The 18,163-nt window shown below is 37.8% G+C and overlaps 1 protein-coding gene across 2 annotated transcripts; it reads right to left on the bottom strand.

Annotated features, from left to right (window-relative positions):
• Positions 1–1,058: 1,058 nt before the first annotated feature.
• LOC126596626 (dihydrolipoyl dehydrogenase 2, chloroplastic-like) lies at positions 1,059–5,751 on the bottom strand. 2 transcript variants are annotated; one of them, XM_050263277.1, is made up of 15 exons: positions 5,217–5,751; positions 4,591–4,737; positions 4,317–4,451; positions 3,995–4,103; positions 3,719–3,843; positions 3,365–3,490; positions 3,199–3,279; positions 2,780–2,842; positions 2,609–2,683; positions 2,450–2,528; positions 2,261–2,361; positions 1,979–2,092; positions 1,726–1,839; positions 1,531–1,602; positions 1,059–1,455 (listed from the first exon to the last, which is right to left on the bottom strand). In XM_050263277.1, the coding sequence occupies exons 1-15, from the start codon at positions 5,529–5,531 to the stop codon at positions 1,384–1,386; spliced, it is 1,728 nt and encodes a 575-aa protein (XP_050119234.1). In that variant the 5' UTR covers positions 5,532–5,751; the 3' UTR covers positions 1,059–1,383. The 2 variants fall into 2 exon arrangements, with proteins under 2 accessions (XP_050119234.1, XP_050119235.1); XM_050263278.1 differs by having other exon boundaries at positions 1,059–1,428; positions 5,217–5,749.
• Positions 5,752–18,163: the final 12,412 nt, after the last annotated feature.

Genomic DNA, 18,163 nt, shown 5'->3' with positions numbered 1-18,163 from the left:
TGATATGGAATTTCAGTTTTGTTTAGTTGTTTAGATTGTGGTTGATATTGGTATTGTGCCCTGTCAGGTATTTTCCCTGCTAGCTGCTCCGGTTTTTTATTAAGCATTTTTGGTTGGACACATTATTTGTGAAGGATTTTAGCATCAGAAATGCGTATGTATTAAGTTTGTTGTATCTTGGGTTTCATTGTCTAGTCCATTTTCTGAGATAAACTAGAATTGCCAGCATCGACGCCCTTACTGCCGAGGTCTCTGCAGATTAAAATTTGGATTCACAACTGTAGTTAGTATTTGAGTAGATCCAGTATCGTAAACTTATTTGAAATAGCAGTGTTATTACAAGTCTTGTTATACTTTGTATTCTAATGTGATTCTCTAGGATATAGTTGTTATATTTTCCAGATTAGGCTTCTTTGGATTTTGTTTGGGTTTTATTCTTACTTTGGGGAAGAGTGAGATCTCCAAATCCTGGCTCTGATTGGGTTTTCCCGGTCAGAGTGGTTTGATTTTGACGTAGTTTTACGCTTTGTTACTAGTAACGTAGTAGCTTCCATGATTGAGTACTCTTGTTGAAGAGAGTTTTTGATTTGGTGTTCATTGCTGCTGTTTTCTTGTTAAAATGCTCTACAGTAATTTCAATTTTCTTCATTTGTTTAGAATGCTTGTATATTTTGTTGTTCATTGGGTTATTGGTTGAGTTTTAATTATTGGAATTCTCCACCTCATTTTATATTCCTAATTTTCAGACCGGTAGGTCTTAAAACTAGGGCTAGAAAGGATAATGTTAGCGAGACCGAATTCATAAGCTAAATTTGCAAATCAAATGACGTGTTGCCAATATGAAATAATAAGCACGTTAATCAATTCAAACATTATATTCACATTATTTGATTTATAAAATTTGATTTACAAGTCCGATAAGAAAATACCAATAATTGAATAATTTAAATTTTTAAGAACAAAATTTGGTCAGAAACATGCTGATCCACCTAGAGGACGGATTCATTACCTTCTCCAAAACTTTTTATTCACCGCTATTTTGCTAAAAGAAAAAGCAATTTTGATAGTAATTCGAATTTGGAACTGTTATTGACGTTCCAAAAATCTCATTCTACACTCCTCACAAGTGTATTTTTCTTTCTTAATATAGAAAATTTGGAGTGTAAAAATAATTATGAATACAAATGTTTCTTCAAGCCATTAACAAAACCAAGAATCCAAGATACAAAGGCGACAAATATTTCGGGGCAAGTCGTCCTTGATTCCCTCAAGTTCCTTCTCTTCTCTGGGTTTTGATCTCTTCCGTCCTCTGATACAAAACTTCCTGAAACTCCCTATTACAAACAAATGTCTTCAAAATTTATACCCGAGTATTGAGGAAGCTTAGACTGCAACTGGTTCACTTACTGGGCTAGGAACATGAGCTACCTGCCCCACGATAATGTAAAAAGATATGTGGGTAAAAACACATCAGGAAAAAGAACTAGCATCGATGAAGCGTGGATTAAGAAATTAACGTCAGCAGCTCACCTTTGCGGACTTGAATAATTCGTCTAGGACTTCGGACAAAGTAGGATGTGCATGGACTGCAAACTTGATATCCTGCAAGATCAAATGGACGGTAATATAAGTAAACTGAAAGTTAGGAGTGGTAGATTATAGGGGGCACATCAGAAGTTGCAGTGCAGGGGCATGCCAACACAGTAGCTTTAAATAGGTAATTACTTGAATGCGTGTCCCCAATGCTATCGCATTTGATGCCTCGTGAATAAGGTCTGCGGCGTGTAGCCCAAAAATATGAACTCCAAGAATCTCTCCGTTATCTGGTCTGTATATCAACTGCATAAAAACAAAGCAGAAAGGGGATCGTAAATATCCATGGTACATATCAGCCATAAAGAACAATTCATTGACAACACCAGTACTCGGTACTAATTTTCTGTGTAGTCGAAAGATAAATTTGGAAAAAAGAAAGCACCTTAGCGAGTCCCTCTCCTTCATTTTCTGCCAAGGCCTTTGTGTTGGCCTTGAAACTGGTCTTGGCAATACTTACTTCAAATCCCTCCATTTCAGCTTTCTCTCTTGCTTGAGGCTGAAAATGGTACTTGTTTAGTTAAACTTCCAATATTTATGAAAGCTAAAATATCTCTAATTAACACAGTCAAAAGAAACAGAATGTGAAATAAAAAATGATAAATAAAAGTGTAACCTTTGTGATAGATGTTGAAAACAAAAATATGGCAATTAGCAAATTACTCACCTCTGTCAGTCCAACCATACTGATTTCTGGATGTGTGAAACATGCTGCGGGAATGCTCAAATGATTGAGCACGTGATCTCTTCCTGTGACTTGTTCAACCACTAAAAAAAGGTATTGAGGATAGTTAAGTTTTTGTGCGTGAGAGAGAACGACAGGGAGATTCAAATGAAATTAGTTAGGTGCACTAACCTGAAATTCCTTGTGCACTGGCTGCATGAGCAAGCATCATCTTGCCATTAGCATCACCAATGCAAAATAGGTGAGGAACCTGATATTCAAAATTCACATCAGAAACAATTGATCATGTTGATGCTAGGGTACATGATCACAAGAAAATTTGCAACATACCAATTTGCCATTTGCATCTATTACTCGCATGCGCTCATCAACAGGAATAAAGCCACGTTGTGTTGCTACATCGACCTGCAGAGAAGTAATGTCAGATACTATTGCTGCTGTTTTGCTGAATAACTATACATATACTCCAAAATTAAATATATGTTAATCGAGATGTCATACATTCTCCAATCCAAGACCTTGTGTGAATGGGGCTCTTCCAGTTGCAATTAGTGCTGCATCTACCTGGGAGAAGATTAAAGTACAAAGGCCTATCACAAATGCCTTGGAAAAACCTTTCATACATTTGAACTGTAACAGTTATGCCCCTATGTAATTTTAAGGCAAGCACTCAAGCTATTAAGGCATCAATTTGGAAGTCTAAACATATGCCTAACTTCAAACACAGAATCACAGCAGGTTAATCTATAAATTAGCAACTTAACAATATACATATGGGAACAGGTTCCTTCACAAGGGTATTATTCAACTAAAAAAGGATGTGGTTGTGTCTATCAGATTCGTATGACCAAATCCATTAATGGCAGAAAACTATATCCTTTAGATATGTTACGTCGGTTTAAAAAGATCCAGTCAATTACCTCAAGAGTTTCTTTTGGTTCCTTGGTCTTTGCATCAATTAGTTCAATGGTGACTGGTTTCCCATCCTTTGCAGGTGTGATCTATAAAAAACCAAAGACAGTGAAAAACTGAAGCAACAATCCTGAAAACACTTAACAGAACAATCAGATAAAAACATCCACTTACCTTGGATGCAAATACTCCAGTTTGATAATCAATCTTCCGTGGATTTATTAGAACCCTCTGGGCTAACTTCCCAATCTCAGGATCAAAACCAGGCATAAGCTGATCTAAAGCTTCAATGAAAGTAACCTGCAAAATACTTAAGATTAGTCAAGGCTCCCCTGTGAGACAAGAACTCCTAGGTCGTACCAAAGAAATCTTTTGAAAGATTAAAATATATGAAAAGGTGGCTCATTGAGCTGGTGTACACAAAGAGAAGTCACTAATTGACCCATAGAATTAGCTTCCTTTTATTTTTTACGTCGAAATAATGCAAAAATTCAGAAGATGAAATGTAAATTGAAAGAAAGGAACTACCTCACTCCCAAGTGCAGTATAAACATCACTGAACTCAAGACCTATGTAACCACTTCCAACAATTGCAATCCACTCTGGAACAAACTCCAATTTGAGAGCATGGTCACTTGTAATCACAGTCTTCCCTGCAGGTTACTTATATAGTTAGTCACAACGATCCCATAGGCTAGTAACCAATGCTCCCAAATCAGTTAATTTTTACGCGTCTTCTAAAACCAAAAAATGATTTGATCAACCATTAGATAGCAAGGAATAGAAGAAACAAATGATTTTTACCATCGACTTCAATGCCCTTAGGAACAAAAGGAACAGAACCAGTGGCAATGATTATATCTTTTGCCGTTACTACTTTGTCAGACGATCCAATTTGCACCTTTTGAGGGCCCTGATATTTTCATGAACAAGAGAACCAATGTCAGGATAACTATCAGGATGCCAGCACTTATATTGTATGAGAGATTTCAAACTTAATCATAGCCATGCTCTAACCAGCTCAACATTGTACCAAAACAAGCTTCATTTAAAAAAAGAAAAAAGAAAACTGGACATGAGACGTTAGTTGGTGTTGCCACCAAATATATTAGAACGTACAACTTACCAGAATTGTACCAACACCTGTCAAAATGTCGACTCCAAGAGAATTCATTGAATTGGTCAGACTATTACGAATTTTTGTTGCAAGATTATTCGCATGATCAGCTACTCCCTGTCTGTCGTATCCAGCAGCTGACACCTACAGTAAGTCACAAGAAAGCAGCACCATAAGAAACAAATGTTTTCACAACTAACCGTAACTGCAAGTAACCAATTTACGATGATAAATTCTTGTATCTACACGTGCATGCAGTTGATGACATAAAACTGTGATTTACCTGCAAACCTAAGGCCTTGAGGTGATGTTCGTTCTGAAGCTCACGCATCCGACCACTAACTGCCAGAAGAGCTTTAGACGGAACACATCCCCTGTTAACACAGGTTCCACCCACCACATCTCCCTCCACTATGGCAGTTTTCAAACCCTGCATTGTTTGCATTGAGGAAAGCAAATTCAATAAATACCAACTCAAAGATCCATTTGTTAACACACGAAAAACATTCGATATACAAAAATATATGTATATACAGAAACTTATACAAAAATACAGGCACATGAATATTCTAAGTCCAAGCATTGATTTTTCAGGTACTAAACTAAAAAGTTGTAGGCTTTTCTTGCCATAACATCAAATAAACGCAGATACACTTGCCACAAGTACATTTTTGGTACCTTCGATCGAATAATTCAACTTAATGTAGAAGAAGCCAGAAAAAAAAAATCAAAACTTTCCACATAGTATACTCTATTAAGCAAAAAGCACAGATAATTGAAGCTTCTGGAATACTATTTAAGCTAAAATAGCAACCAATCACTGACAATTGAGCTGAATCCAAAGCTCAGAGCCGAAATTTCTCAGCAAAATTCATAAGGAGTGTGTGGAGAGTGTGAGAGTGAGCGTACCTTTTCGACGGCGTGGAGAGCGGCACCGTGGCCACCGACGCCGGCGCCGATGATGAGCAAGTCGTAATCGAACGACTTGGGAGGGCTGCCATTGCCGGAGGACGAGGAGGCCGAGATTGTGGAAGAGCGGGAAGGAGCAGAGAGGCGGACGCGGTGCGAGTCGGAGCGGCCGAGAGGCGAGAATCCCAAGGCCTCGCGGCGGAGGCCGCAGAATCGGAGATTGATAGGCTTGGATGGCGGGAGAGGGAGGGCGGACTGAACGACGTAGCTTGGCCTGGGGACGGCGGGGGAGAGGAGAGAGAGGGAGGCCTGCATTTTGGGAATGTGAGGATTGAGGAGAGAGAGAGAGAGAGAGAGAGAGAGAGAGAGAGAGAGAGGGAGATCTAGAGAGAGAAAGTGAATAGGAGGAAGGAAATGAGAGGGAGTGTGTTATTATGGGAAGGGAGGAGACCTCGAGTGGTCCGTTGAGGAGTAAAGAGGTAGAACAAATGGACGGAGATATCAAAGTGCGGCGGATAAACTACTCTTTCTTTCTGCTTATTTTCTTGTTTGTGTTAGTTGGCGCCTTTGCTAAAATGCGCACGGGGCCTACTGAGGCAGAATATGTGGCCTCTTTGCTCGTTTGTCTATCAAATTGAATCCTAGTTTTTTTTTTTTTTTCCTTCATTTTTTCTGTTGAACTGGAATTCTCATTAACAAGGCAAAAGCCAGAAATACAATGAAAGCCCACAGGAGAGGCAAGCAAGCAGCAAAATAATAAGAAACTAGAAGCAGAATATGGCCTCTTTGCTCGTTTGCATGTCGCATTTGACTGAATCGAACTCTTAACCTATCATGAACGGCAAAAGTAGTGTTAGAATGGCTTGGGTTGCCCGGTGCAACTTTTTCAAGGAAAAAATAATAATAAAAGAAATGATTTTCTCTCGATTTAGCATAAGTTAATTTAATATACACTAACTTTTTATCAAGACAAAAGTCTTCAGTTATCCACGCATTATAAATAATGAAAAAAAAAAAGAATACGCTCCTTAACTCTTGGAATTCCTTTATTTCGTCTTTGCCTATTATAATCCTAACTCATTTTCTTGTCTTTCAAAATATGGGATAATTCCGAAGGCTATGCATTTTAGTCATAGTCTTAAGATTGGGGAGCCAAAAGTTCACTACAAAAAAGTTTGAAATAATCATTTCTAGCAATTGAAGTACAAATGTATTTTCATCGTTTAGTAAATTTTCTAAATAAGTTTGAAATTGGGAATGTCTTTTGGGTGCTACTACATGCAAGCAATAAGTAAAGATGATTGAATGTGGATAGGTTCCCCATGCAAGTATGAAACGTATTTATTTTTTCTCTCGGCTACTTTATTTTGTTGGGGAGTCCCTACACAGTTGGTTTAATGTATTATGCCCTAAGAACTTATTTATTGAAACATGTTGTTAGATAAAATTCAGTGCCGTTATCTGATCTCAACACCTTAATGTATGCTTGAAATTGTGTTTTAACATGCATATGAAAATCTTTGAAAATAGTTTGGACTTCACTATTTGATTTCATAAAATACACAAAACTCATTCGAGAGAAGTCATCAACAAATAAGATAGAGTATTTAAACCCTTCTATTGATTCAGTTGTTGGTCCCCATACATCGGTGTGCACGATTTCAAAAAGTTTACTTGTCCTAGACATTGAGTTACCAAAAGGTAGTGTAGTAAACTTAGAAAATTGAAAAGTATCACAAGTAAAATGAGATTTACAAAAATTTGAAAATAGTTTAGACAAGATAACTTCAAAGGGGTGAAGGGCCTGAGTAAAATAGGCATGAGTATCCCTTACTTTGCAGATAGGCTGCAAACTCATTTTACTTTGTAGATAGGCTTGTGAACCTCCTATGTATCCCTTACTCATTTTGCCTTGAGCTTGTGAACCTCCTATGTATCCCTTACTTTGCATATAGGTTGCAAACTCATTGATAAGTGACAATGAATTGGCAGTGAACTCCATGGATCATTGTGAGATAATATAAGGATGTGCATTAGCAAGTTGAGCCTTGTAATGAGGTTGAAATTGTTGTGATGACCTTGGTATCATTTTTCCATCTTTGCTGAACTTAAGCTTGAGTTTAGGATGAAGTTCCCAACACTTATCTTCCACATAGCCAACGCCATTGCAATATTTTCATTTCAGGTGTGTATTTCTACCCTTGTACACCTTAGCCTCATGTCTTGTAATTTGAGGCATATGCACGAGTCTCAGTTAATCTCGAGCTGTACTTATCATTCATCATTTTCTTCCTTGCTTCTTCTCGTTGGATAGTTACACATACATTGTTGAAAGTGGGCAGTTCTTGACTCATCAAGATGTGACTCCTTATATCCTTGTACTCAGAGTTCAAACTCCCTAACAGCTAGTAGATTCTATCTTCCTTGGCTCGTTTAGGAGAATGGTAGGATTTGTGGTATGTGGAAGTTTTACATCCAACTAATTCCACATAGCCTTGAGGCTTCCAAGGTGTTAAACAAATGTTTTCCCTTCTTGTTAAGCATTGGCAATATCCTTCTTAAGTTGAAAAACATGTGCATAGTTGTTTTGATTTCCATACATATCCTGCAAGACTTTCCAAAGCTCATATGAAGAATTGTTTTAGCTAAAAATCTTAGCAACATGTTTCTCTATGGTGTTGAGCAGCAAATACATGACAAGTTGATCCTTGTAAAGCCATGCACCGTATGTAGATGAGGAGCTGTATGGAGCTTCAACACTTCCATTTACAAACCTTAATTTTCCTTTGCCTCCAAGAGCCAGATAAACAGCTCGAGACCAAGGGAGATAATTAAACTCGTTCAAGAGAATTGAACACATACGTTGATTGGTGTTAACCTCGACGTCTGAGAAATTTGGGGAGAGACTATGCTAAGTTTCTTCATCACGGTTCACTAAACTTTCTTCAGCCATGGTTCAGATTTTTGGACGAAAAATGCAGCAGCAAGAATGGTAGAGACAGGTCACAAATGAACCTACTCTGATACCATGTAGATTTTCTGATTTAAAGTTTCAACGTATATTTCATATATTCTGTGTACAAAAGTAAGTCCGGGTATATATGAGAAGAGAGAGGGAAAAAAGATGGAAATGATGGTTGCTGCAAGCAGCCGACAAGAAAGAAGAAGGCACGTTACCTACCTAATCTAAACCTTACACAAAGACATTACCCCAATCAGTCTATTCCCTTAAATCAAGGGAAAGTTGATTTATAATAATACATTTAGCCTTACCCTTACCCTAGAGATTACATTGCGCCTTACCCTAAAGATTTACCCTAGGGGTCACACTTGGTAGCAGACTCTAGAGGCTAGGAAAGAACACACTTCAACAACAGGTACAACAAAATAGCGTGGGACACGTCTGTTCTTGTGACGAATTTTAATACAATTTTTGTATCACTCTTCTTGAAACAAACTTGTTCCACCTCATGGAACACAAAATTATACATTTCTAGACAAAAATACCCCTTATCTTTTTTAATAATTTCACTACCTAAATCACAAAAACAAACTCTAATCTGTTGTGTCTTCTCATAGCCTTTGCTATCTGAAACACATCACCCACCGCCCAAAAACGCATTCTCTTTGCCGTTTCCTCCTTCAAAATAAGCTTATCAGCAAACTGCTCCACCTGCCATCCCCAACCCAAAGACATCCTCAGCATGAAAAAAGAATCTCGCTCGTTGGTATTTGGTACACTCACTCATTTGCATTGTTTTGATTCTTACTCGGTTTGATCGGTGAGTATATGTTGAAAATTTTACACATCCTAGTCGCTCATCTCAAATTCATAATTACATGGCAATGACATATCACACCTATATAGTTCCAATATCAAAGTTAATTAGCCTCAATGATTTATGCAATCATACATATTTGTTTTGTTGCATACGAAGACATTAATGAACTTGAGACTCATTTCTTTATTTTTATGAGCATTTGGATTACATTGGTACAAGTGTATACTATGAATGCATAATTGTTGTGGTATAGACAATCACAAAGGAGACAAACGGAAAAAGGTGGTTTAAAGCAAAGGACAATTATTAGACTTCATGTTAGGGGATAAGAGATAGATTGTATCACATTTCACATGAGTGAGTGAGACTAATTGTTTGTGGGAGATGTGAATGGATAATTTGTCATTTTATGTGATTTACTAAAAACTCGTGGTGGATTGGTAGACGATGGTCATGCTACAATAGAGAAGCAAATAGCTACTTTTATAAACATATTACCCTCCCACCAAAAAAAAAAAGGACAATTCAAGTTAGATTTGTTAAGTCTGGTGAAACTATTAGTCGATATGTCCACTGAGTATTGTATGTGTTACTTGGTTTGCAAGACGTGTTTTTTTGCCAATCCAACCCTTGTCCCAGAGGAGTGCACGAAATCTTGATGGAGATGCTTTAAGGTAAGCATTGTAATAAAACATTACATATAACAAAATTATTTATATTTAATAATAAGTATAAGTTTTTTTTAGGGTTGTTTAGGAATGCTAGAGGTAATATACATAGGGGTTATTGTGACTGAGGTCGACATACCAACGTATCGAACAAGGAAGGGTTATATAGTAACTAATGTGTTAGGAGTATGCACACTTGATTTGAAATTCGTATGTGTTGCCTGGTTGGGGGATCAACTACTGATTTGAGAGTTCGTGGTGACTTTGTTACTAGAGCTAATGGTCTCAAGGTCCCAACCGATAAGATAGACAATTACCTAATATTGTTGCTTACTTTTGTTGGCTGACATCTAAAATTTATTATTAACTAATATAGGTGCATACTATTAAGTTGTTGCTAGATATACAAATGATGAAGATTTTCTGGCACCATTTAGAAGTACTAGATACCATTTATAAGAGTGGGGACATAATTCACGTCGTCAGCGGCGTCTGAGATTTTTCCATGGGGGGTCAATTTTACATATATAAGTTCTATTTTTTTTTATACAACGATATTTTATTTTACACAATTAGGTGAAAGATTTGACTAAGTCACACAAGTATAGTCAAACCTAAATCCTCCCACTTTTAATGAAAAATGATAAGTGCTTAAAATTTGAACTCATTATTGTTCATCCAAAATAGAGAAAAAAATACACATCCACAAATGCTATATATCTTAAATACTAATATATAATCTCTAATTCATTCTAATTGTGCAGTATCTTTATTGTTTTTCTTTTTAGTGTTTCACTATTTCTCATAACTGTTTATAATAAATTCAATATGTCAATGTAGTAGACTGATAATTTTCATTCCAAAAGTTATTATATATGGATAATTCTTAACCTACTTTAACTAAAAGTTAAAGCACAAGTGGCCCTTTACCACAGTGGTGAAAAAGTATTGAGCCCATGCATGACGGCATGGGTTCAAACCCCATTAGTGGCTAATCTAACATATAATCTAATAAAATCTATCGTGTGACAAAAAAAACAATTTAAAAGTTAAAGCAACATTAATAAGGAATTCAATAATTACCAGGGGGAGAATGGTCAAAACTGAACAAACTTAGAAAAATGTTAGAAGAAGAACTACATTACTATAATGATGCAAATGTTAGAAGCACTAGGCGGCTGGCCACCATCCCAATTAATCCCAGCGTTTGAAAATTAAGAAAGACTATCTATACATGCCTGGGTGCCCGCCTGGACTCATCCAGACACCTATCTAGGTCGCGACTCTCAATTAGACAAAAAATATATAACTTTCATTTTGCATTTTATTTTTTCAATAAATTGTAAGAGACTTGTTGAATTTTGGATGAACATTCATTATATACTTGTTTCCCTTAACTTTAATATGTTCTAGTACTTTATTCTAATACTTTATAATCTATACGTCATTTTGTTTTACAATTTATGTATCTCAATACAATTATGTATCTTTTAAGTGTAATTAGACATTCATTTATATGTTATATAATAAAATTTAATCAAAATTAAAAGAAATTGCCTAGGCCTCCGCCTAGAAGCCTAGGGGCTAGGCCCTTTCCACAGCCCAATTAGCACCTTTTAAAACCTAAAAGCTGACCCTTTTAAGGGTTAATTGGCCCCACCCCTGATTCACGTGCACCTAGAAATCAAAAAAAATATTTTAATGTGAAATACTCACATGCTAATAGCATCTTTCCTAAATGTAGTCCCTACAACCGCATGGTTCCTAAATATAGGGATAACTGACTTCCAATGGGTCGGAATTGAAGTCTTCAAGGCATCTCAATACATAGGGACTCGTCGGATACCTCAAAAGAATTCTCAAATATGAGGACTACATATAAAGACTCAAATAATGGACTCCATATTAATTTAAAGTGGGAATGGTGCTGCTATTTATGTTTTTTTCTTTGTTTTTTGAACCCACCCAAGTGGGGCAACTTCTCATTTGCCTTTTTTTTTAATTCTTAAAAAATCAATGGTAGAGATAGTTTTTATTTATTTTTATCAATGGTTACAATATTTAAATGAAATGTGTTGATGCACAAAATTAGCGAGGACTTTGGTACAACAAAAAGTGTCAGGTTTGTGACCTTCGCTAGATTGCTCCGGTCACTAGTGTGGATAAGTATGTAAATGGATAGAGATAGGGAAGCAAACACAAGATGTATGTGGTTCACCCCAATGTTTGAGCTACGTCCACACCGATATTGTATTTCTCTGAGATGTTAAAAAGGGAGAGATAGCTTCTCTATTATCCCCATGGGATGAGAGCTTTAAGAGGATGAGGGGGCTTAAGAAATGGCCTCTCTTGATGAGGAGAGTGAGGAGTCCTTTTATAGAATAATGGCTCCTCACTTATTACATATTTGCCCCTTTCTTTATTACATAATTACATTTGAGTCCCCCGAGTATTTATACGAGATCTAAATACAGAGGCCCTAAGTATGGTACAAACAGTAGTCCCCCAAGTCTTCAGTCAAGATAGTCTTTTGGCTAGAGACTTGAAATTTAGTCTATGTGTGGGCCGAAGTAACTAGATGTCGTCTAGAACTGATACTCGATATGAGGCGGTGTCCAATCTGAAATGATGCTCAACCAGAAGTAGCACATGTTGCGAGGCTGCTCTGTTTGTGGCTTATGTTACCTTGGTTGGCTCAGCTTGTGGCGTTGAAGGTAAGGGATTCCCTTTTATAGAATAAGGGCTCGCTCCTCAATACATAAATGATGGGCTAGAGTTGATGCTCGCGGTAAGACGGTTGCTCAGTATGCGGCGATGCTCTCTAATGATGGTGAGGGGGTCCCTTTTATAGAATAAGGGCTCGCTCCTCAATACATAAATGATGGACTAGAGTTGATGCTCACGGCGAGGCGGTTGCTCAGCAGGCGGCGATGCTCTCTAATGATGGTGAGGGAGTCCCTTTTATAGAATAAAGGCTCGCTCCTTAATACATAAGTAATGGGTGATCTCTAATGAAAGTGAGGGAGTCCATTTTATAGAATAAGGACTCGCTCCTCAATACATGAATAATGGGCTAGAGTCCACCAAGTATTTTTCATGAAGCTTAATATATGGTACATAATGTAATCCCCCAAGTCTTTGGTCAATATAGTCTGTTGGCTAGAGACTTCAAATTGAATCCATGTATGGGCCGAAGTGGTGGTTGTTCGGAGGTGGTATTTGTATACCATGCACTGAAGCTTTGTAGGTGAAGCTTTGCGAGTGAAGCTTTTGAAGCTGGAGCTTTTGTAAATGAAGCTTTTGAAGCTAGAGCTCTATAAATGAAGTTTTTGAAGCTAGAGCTTTTGTAAATGAAGCTTTTGAAGCTGGAGCTCTGTAAATGAAGCTTTCGAAGCTAGAGCTCTGTAAATGAAGCTTTTGAAGCTGATTGACATGAGTGATGCTCATGAAAGTTGACATGAGTGATGCTCATGAATGTTGACATGAATGATGATCATGAATGTTTATGTATGATTGACATGAGTGATGCTCATGAATGTTTATGTATAATTGACATGAGTGATGCTCATGTATAATTTTGGAGTACTGGACGTACTTTTGATCACCTGGTTGGTGATAATAGCGGCAAGTTGCAGAATAATTTTGGAGTACTAAGCGTACTTTTGATCACCTGATTGGTGATAATAGCGGCAGGCTGCCAAATAATTTTGGAGTACTGGGTGTACTTTTGATCACCTGGTTGGTGGTAATAGCGGCAGGCTGCCGAATAATTTTGGGAGTACTAGACGTACTTTTGATCACCTGTTTGGTGCTGTTTTGGGCTTATGGGTCTTTGTCCTCCACACAACATTACAGCCCATTACTTTGGGCTTTGCCTTTTTTTATTTTTTAAATACCCTCTGATGGGGTTATAAAGATGTCTCCGAAAGATAAGAAAAATAAATTACATCATTCAAAAATAAAGATTTCGACAGTTGCAGATCGTTGGTGCGTACTGCACCTACTGCGTATTGGATTGTTGCAGATCTTTTTCCATGTGCGTATTCCAGTGGCTTATTCAGAAAAGTGGGAACATGCATGATGAAAGTTTTCTTTTTTCAAAAGATGATGGGATCTTCTGCTTTGCCTTTACCCCACCCGTTTTTTTTGGGAAGTTCATCCACAAACATGTGCAGCCTGGTCATGATTTCTCTTTATCCTCTTTCTTTTTCCTTTTCTTACTTTTGCTTTTCTCTTTTCTTTTCTGCTTTGCTCTTTTCTTTTTCTGAAATAGTCTCTCAACAACTAGTACAGCCCACGTTTAGCCCATCTTCCTTTTTCTTTTTCTAACATCATGATTGATTCCACCATTTCAATTCTTCTCCAATGGATTGTTGTCGGAGATGATGACAGCACTGAGGATGTAGAACACAGCAGGATTGACAAAAACATGAGCAACGATAAGTTGGAATTGGAAATACGAACCCATCTTCATGTGAGGATGAGGAGGAGGAGTGAACCCATATCTATCACCCTCTGAACTGAAACTATGAGCTTCTGGAACATGTGCTTCTGGAATAAGCTAGGATTTTCTGTCAGTTTGTGTGTGAAGAGTCGGTTGGAGGAGGGTGAGCCTGAACTTGAGAATGGATCTGCAGCTTCTCCTCCACCAACTCCGAGAAACACCCACTTCTCCACGCTTGTCTCATTCTCTCTGCTCATCATCGCCGTCTGTACAATGTCACACTCTGTCTCTTCTCTATACTCATCTTGTCCCCTGTAGTAGGAAAATGACTCTGTTCTTCCAGATCGATTAACATTGTCGACGTGGTGGCGGTGGAGGTTAGGAGGTCGTTGAGAGTGGCGTTGTCGTCAGATGTACCTTTAGATATTGTAATATCTCATTAGGAATAATCAATTTAATATTTCATTCTTTCCTTTCTTTCTTATCACAAAACAGGATATAACATAAACTCATTGGTGGTGTTGGTCTCCATATAAGTTGCCGCCGCCGCCTTGACGCCGCAACTGGTCATGATGACATCATCTGCTGATGTGCCATTGGTGGTGGGCTTCTTCTGGGGAGGAAGATGATGGTGTTTTTGATCGGAGGTAGATGAGCTGCAGAGAGGATGGTAATACAACCGTCCGGTTTATGGGCAATGAGAGTGAAACCTTACTGCTATTCTCACCCCCGTATCCAATAATTCCACCCACTTCACCACCATCTTTCTGGATTTTTATGTCTCTCTGCCAATCTTTTTCTTGCTCTCTTCGTAGAGAGAAAAAGAAAGAAATCTAGAGAGAGAAATGGGAAAGAGAGAATCCAATGGCGTCGCTCCCCGCCGTCAACGTCGGAGTCTCTAGATCTGCGGCGTGGACTGTCCGACGAGTTAAATCTCGAAGTAGATTGTTACCACGGAGCTTTTATTCTGATATGGAACTTTCTCATGTTCTTCTCTGGTGGAGGCGGGATAGGTCGTCGACATTGAAGACGAGCTTCTCGTTCCATCAAGGATTGAAGTCTTTGGGCTTGGTCTGAATCCATTGTTGCTGCCCATCGAAGTCGACCTCAATGAAGGAACTCGCAAACCCGTCGCCGTCTTTGGGCATCAGGCTGCTTGCGTCGTGAACTTTCACCATGAGTTTAGTACTGGCCATGGCTAGCTCGGCGAAGCTGAGAGAGCTTAGATGAGGTTGTCTCGCTGTCGAAAGTGAAGTCCTAGGAGCTGACGCACGGGCCGGGACTCACTGAGTCGGGGTTGAGTGAGTTCTTGAACTCCTTGAAAGCTTCAATGTCGGCTTAAAAAGTCTTGGGTTCTGCTAAAAGTTGTAGACTTGCAGCTGAAATTATCAAAATAATCAAGGAAGATAAAGACAAATTGTGTATTTGAACACCCATTTGGTGGTTTTTGCAGATCCGCGGTGGAGGTGAAAAAAATGAAAGAGAACCGACACAACTTTTCGTATCGATTCCCACAGACTACGCCAAATGTTGATGCACAAAATCAGCGAGAACTTTGGTACAACAGAAAGTGTCAGGTTTGTGACCTTCGCTAGATTGCTCCGGTCACTAGTGTGGATAAGTATGTAAATGGATAGAGACAGGGAAGCAAACATAAGATGTACATGGTTCACCCCAATGTTTGGGCTATGTCCACACTGATATTGTATTTCTCTGAGATGTTGAAGAGGGAGAGAAAGCTTCTTTGTTATCCCGTGGGATGAGAGCTTTGAGAGGATGATGAAGCTTAAGAAATGGCCTCTCTTAATGAGGAGAGTGAAGAGTCCTTTTATAGAATAAAGACTTATCACTTATTACATATTTGCCCATTCCTTTATTACATAATTACATTTGAGTCCCCTGAATATTTATACGAGATCTAAATATGGAGGCCCTAAGTATAGTACAAACAAAATGAATAATAATTTTTTAATATTTTAGTCTCTATATTAGAAATTATGCTATAAGGAATTTCCATTGTAAACAATATTCTTTTAGCGACTCGAATATTCCTCTAAAACTCTTAAATGAGTCCTCAAAAGTGGTGGTGGGAGCACTTAAGTAGGGACTTCCATTGTAGATGCTCTAAGAATGTCATTGAGAGGTTTTTGGCTTCTTTAAAAAGCGTTGAGCTATCTTGTGGAGTCCTTCATTCTATCCCATTAGGATTTAGGGACGAATAATCATATTATGTAGTTTACTTCATAATTTTATCAGAATGTATATAGATATTGACCCTGAGGAAAACACAACGCTTACAGTTGCTGACTTGCCTATAGTGGAAGATTTACCAGAAGTAATAGTCTCCAGTGAAATCGTTGAGTCAAGCAGGAGATAGACTAAATGGAGGGATGATCTTGCAAAAGCAATGTATGATGACTAGAGCGAAATGAGGGCTTGAAAACTGGTTAAGATGATTGTTGTTGTAATTATTTTTTGTTGTTCTTATTGATATATATATATTTTTTAATGTTTGTGTTACTGAACTCATACAAGATGACACACTCCGACCTAAAATCAAGGCGTGCTGGCCGGCACGCCTTGATTTTAGGTTGGGGTGTGTCACAAGATATGTAAAGACAATTTGTTTCTTATGACAATTTTCTTTAAGTGATGTTATTGTTACGTATGTATTATTTGACTTCTTTGATAGATTATATGGCTTCCTCACGAAATTGAACTGATCATGAGGAGATGTATTGCTTATCATTCCCGAGGAGATGGTAACTGATGGTGTTAAGTGGAGGTTGGCCGTTTTAGAGCTAGTATTTTCTTAACGATTGCCTTCAAGATGCGGGGAAATATTCTCAGCATTATTATAGAGGTGAAACATGTACAAAACAAAGTGAAGCGTCTGAAAGACAAGTATGAAATTGCATGTAACATGATGAATACCAGTGGGTTTGGCTGGGATGACAATAAAAAAAAGTGTTGTTTGGATACCAGTGGGTTTGCTTTCTACGGGTTCTTATTATGGAAACATCTTCATGCAACTTACTAACTAAATAAGCCATTCTCGTTGTATCCAATCTTGTCCATGATATTTGGGAAAGACCAAGCCACATAGCTGAATCAACATATGTAATCGAAAACATGAGGTTCGAAAATGAGGGATGCAAGGCCTTCTCTTGGTGCATCCACTTTATCTAAACCTATTAGGAAGATGTGCCGATGCAGACATTGCAGCTATTATGATGCAAGTTGTGATAGAACAGTTACTGAAATGAAGAAGTTGGGTGAAAGTTTTACTTTCGGGGAAGGAAAACGAGGTTACCTTATGAGCTTCAGGCCATGAGGTTTTTCATATGTCATGTGCTACGAGTTGCAATGAAGTTAGTGAAACATACTAATATGTTGCTTATTTGGTGTATCTTGGATGACTCACACAAGTCATATTTCATTAAAATGTACCATTTGGGGGGTTTGTAAAGTAGGATAAATTGTATGCGATGCTATAAGTAGGATGAACTGTATTAACATGTGATGGTTTCATTATTGTTTTTGCAAGTCAATATTTTTTTTAAGTCAGGAAAAATGTTCAAGTTGGGATATTTCATTTTTTCTTTTACTTTTTCCCAATTGCATCTTCCCTTGTTTGCACATTTATAAGTTCTAGAATGTTTTTTTATTAGGTCACAAGATCAAGCAATTTCACTCACGATTTGTTTTGTAATCAATATATCAAAATTCTTTATTACCTATTGCGTTTTTAAATAAGTATAGATATTCATAAGTGTTACTGTAGTAAATATATTATAAATAAGCATATATATATATATATATTGAAATATCAACAATAAAAAAAGCGTTCCATCCTACTCAATTCTATAAACATTGTATCAAACGACAGATAGAGCATCCGCATGCTGAATGTAGCTAGAACTTCCGTTCCATCTGCTGACATCACATCCCATTCTGTCCGTATACGTATCAAACCCTTCCATACATACTCTTATGGTCAATGCTCCCCCGTAATTTCACTCGAAATCCAGGGGTATAACGGGGACACCACAA

This window comes from Malus sylvestris, chromosome 13 (assembly GCF_916048215.2).
Source record: "Malus sylvestris chromosome 13, drMalSylv7.2, whole genome shotgun sequence".
In the NCBI taxonomy this organism is placed as follows: domain Eukaryota; kingdom Viridiplantae; phylum Streptophyta; class Magnoliopsida; order Rosales; family Rosaceae; genus Malus; species Malus sylvestris.
Note: the sequence above shows the minus strand (reverse complement) of the source record. Positions and strands in the feature narration are given on the sequence as shown.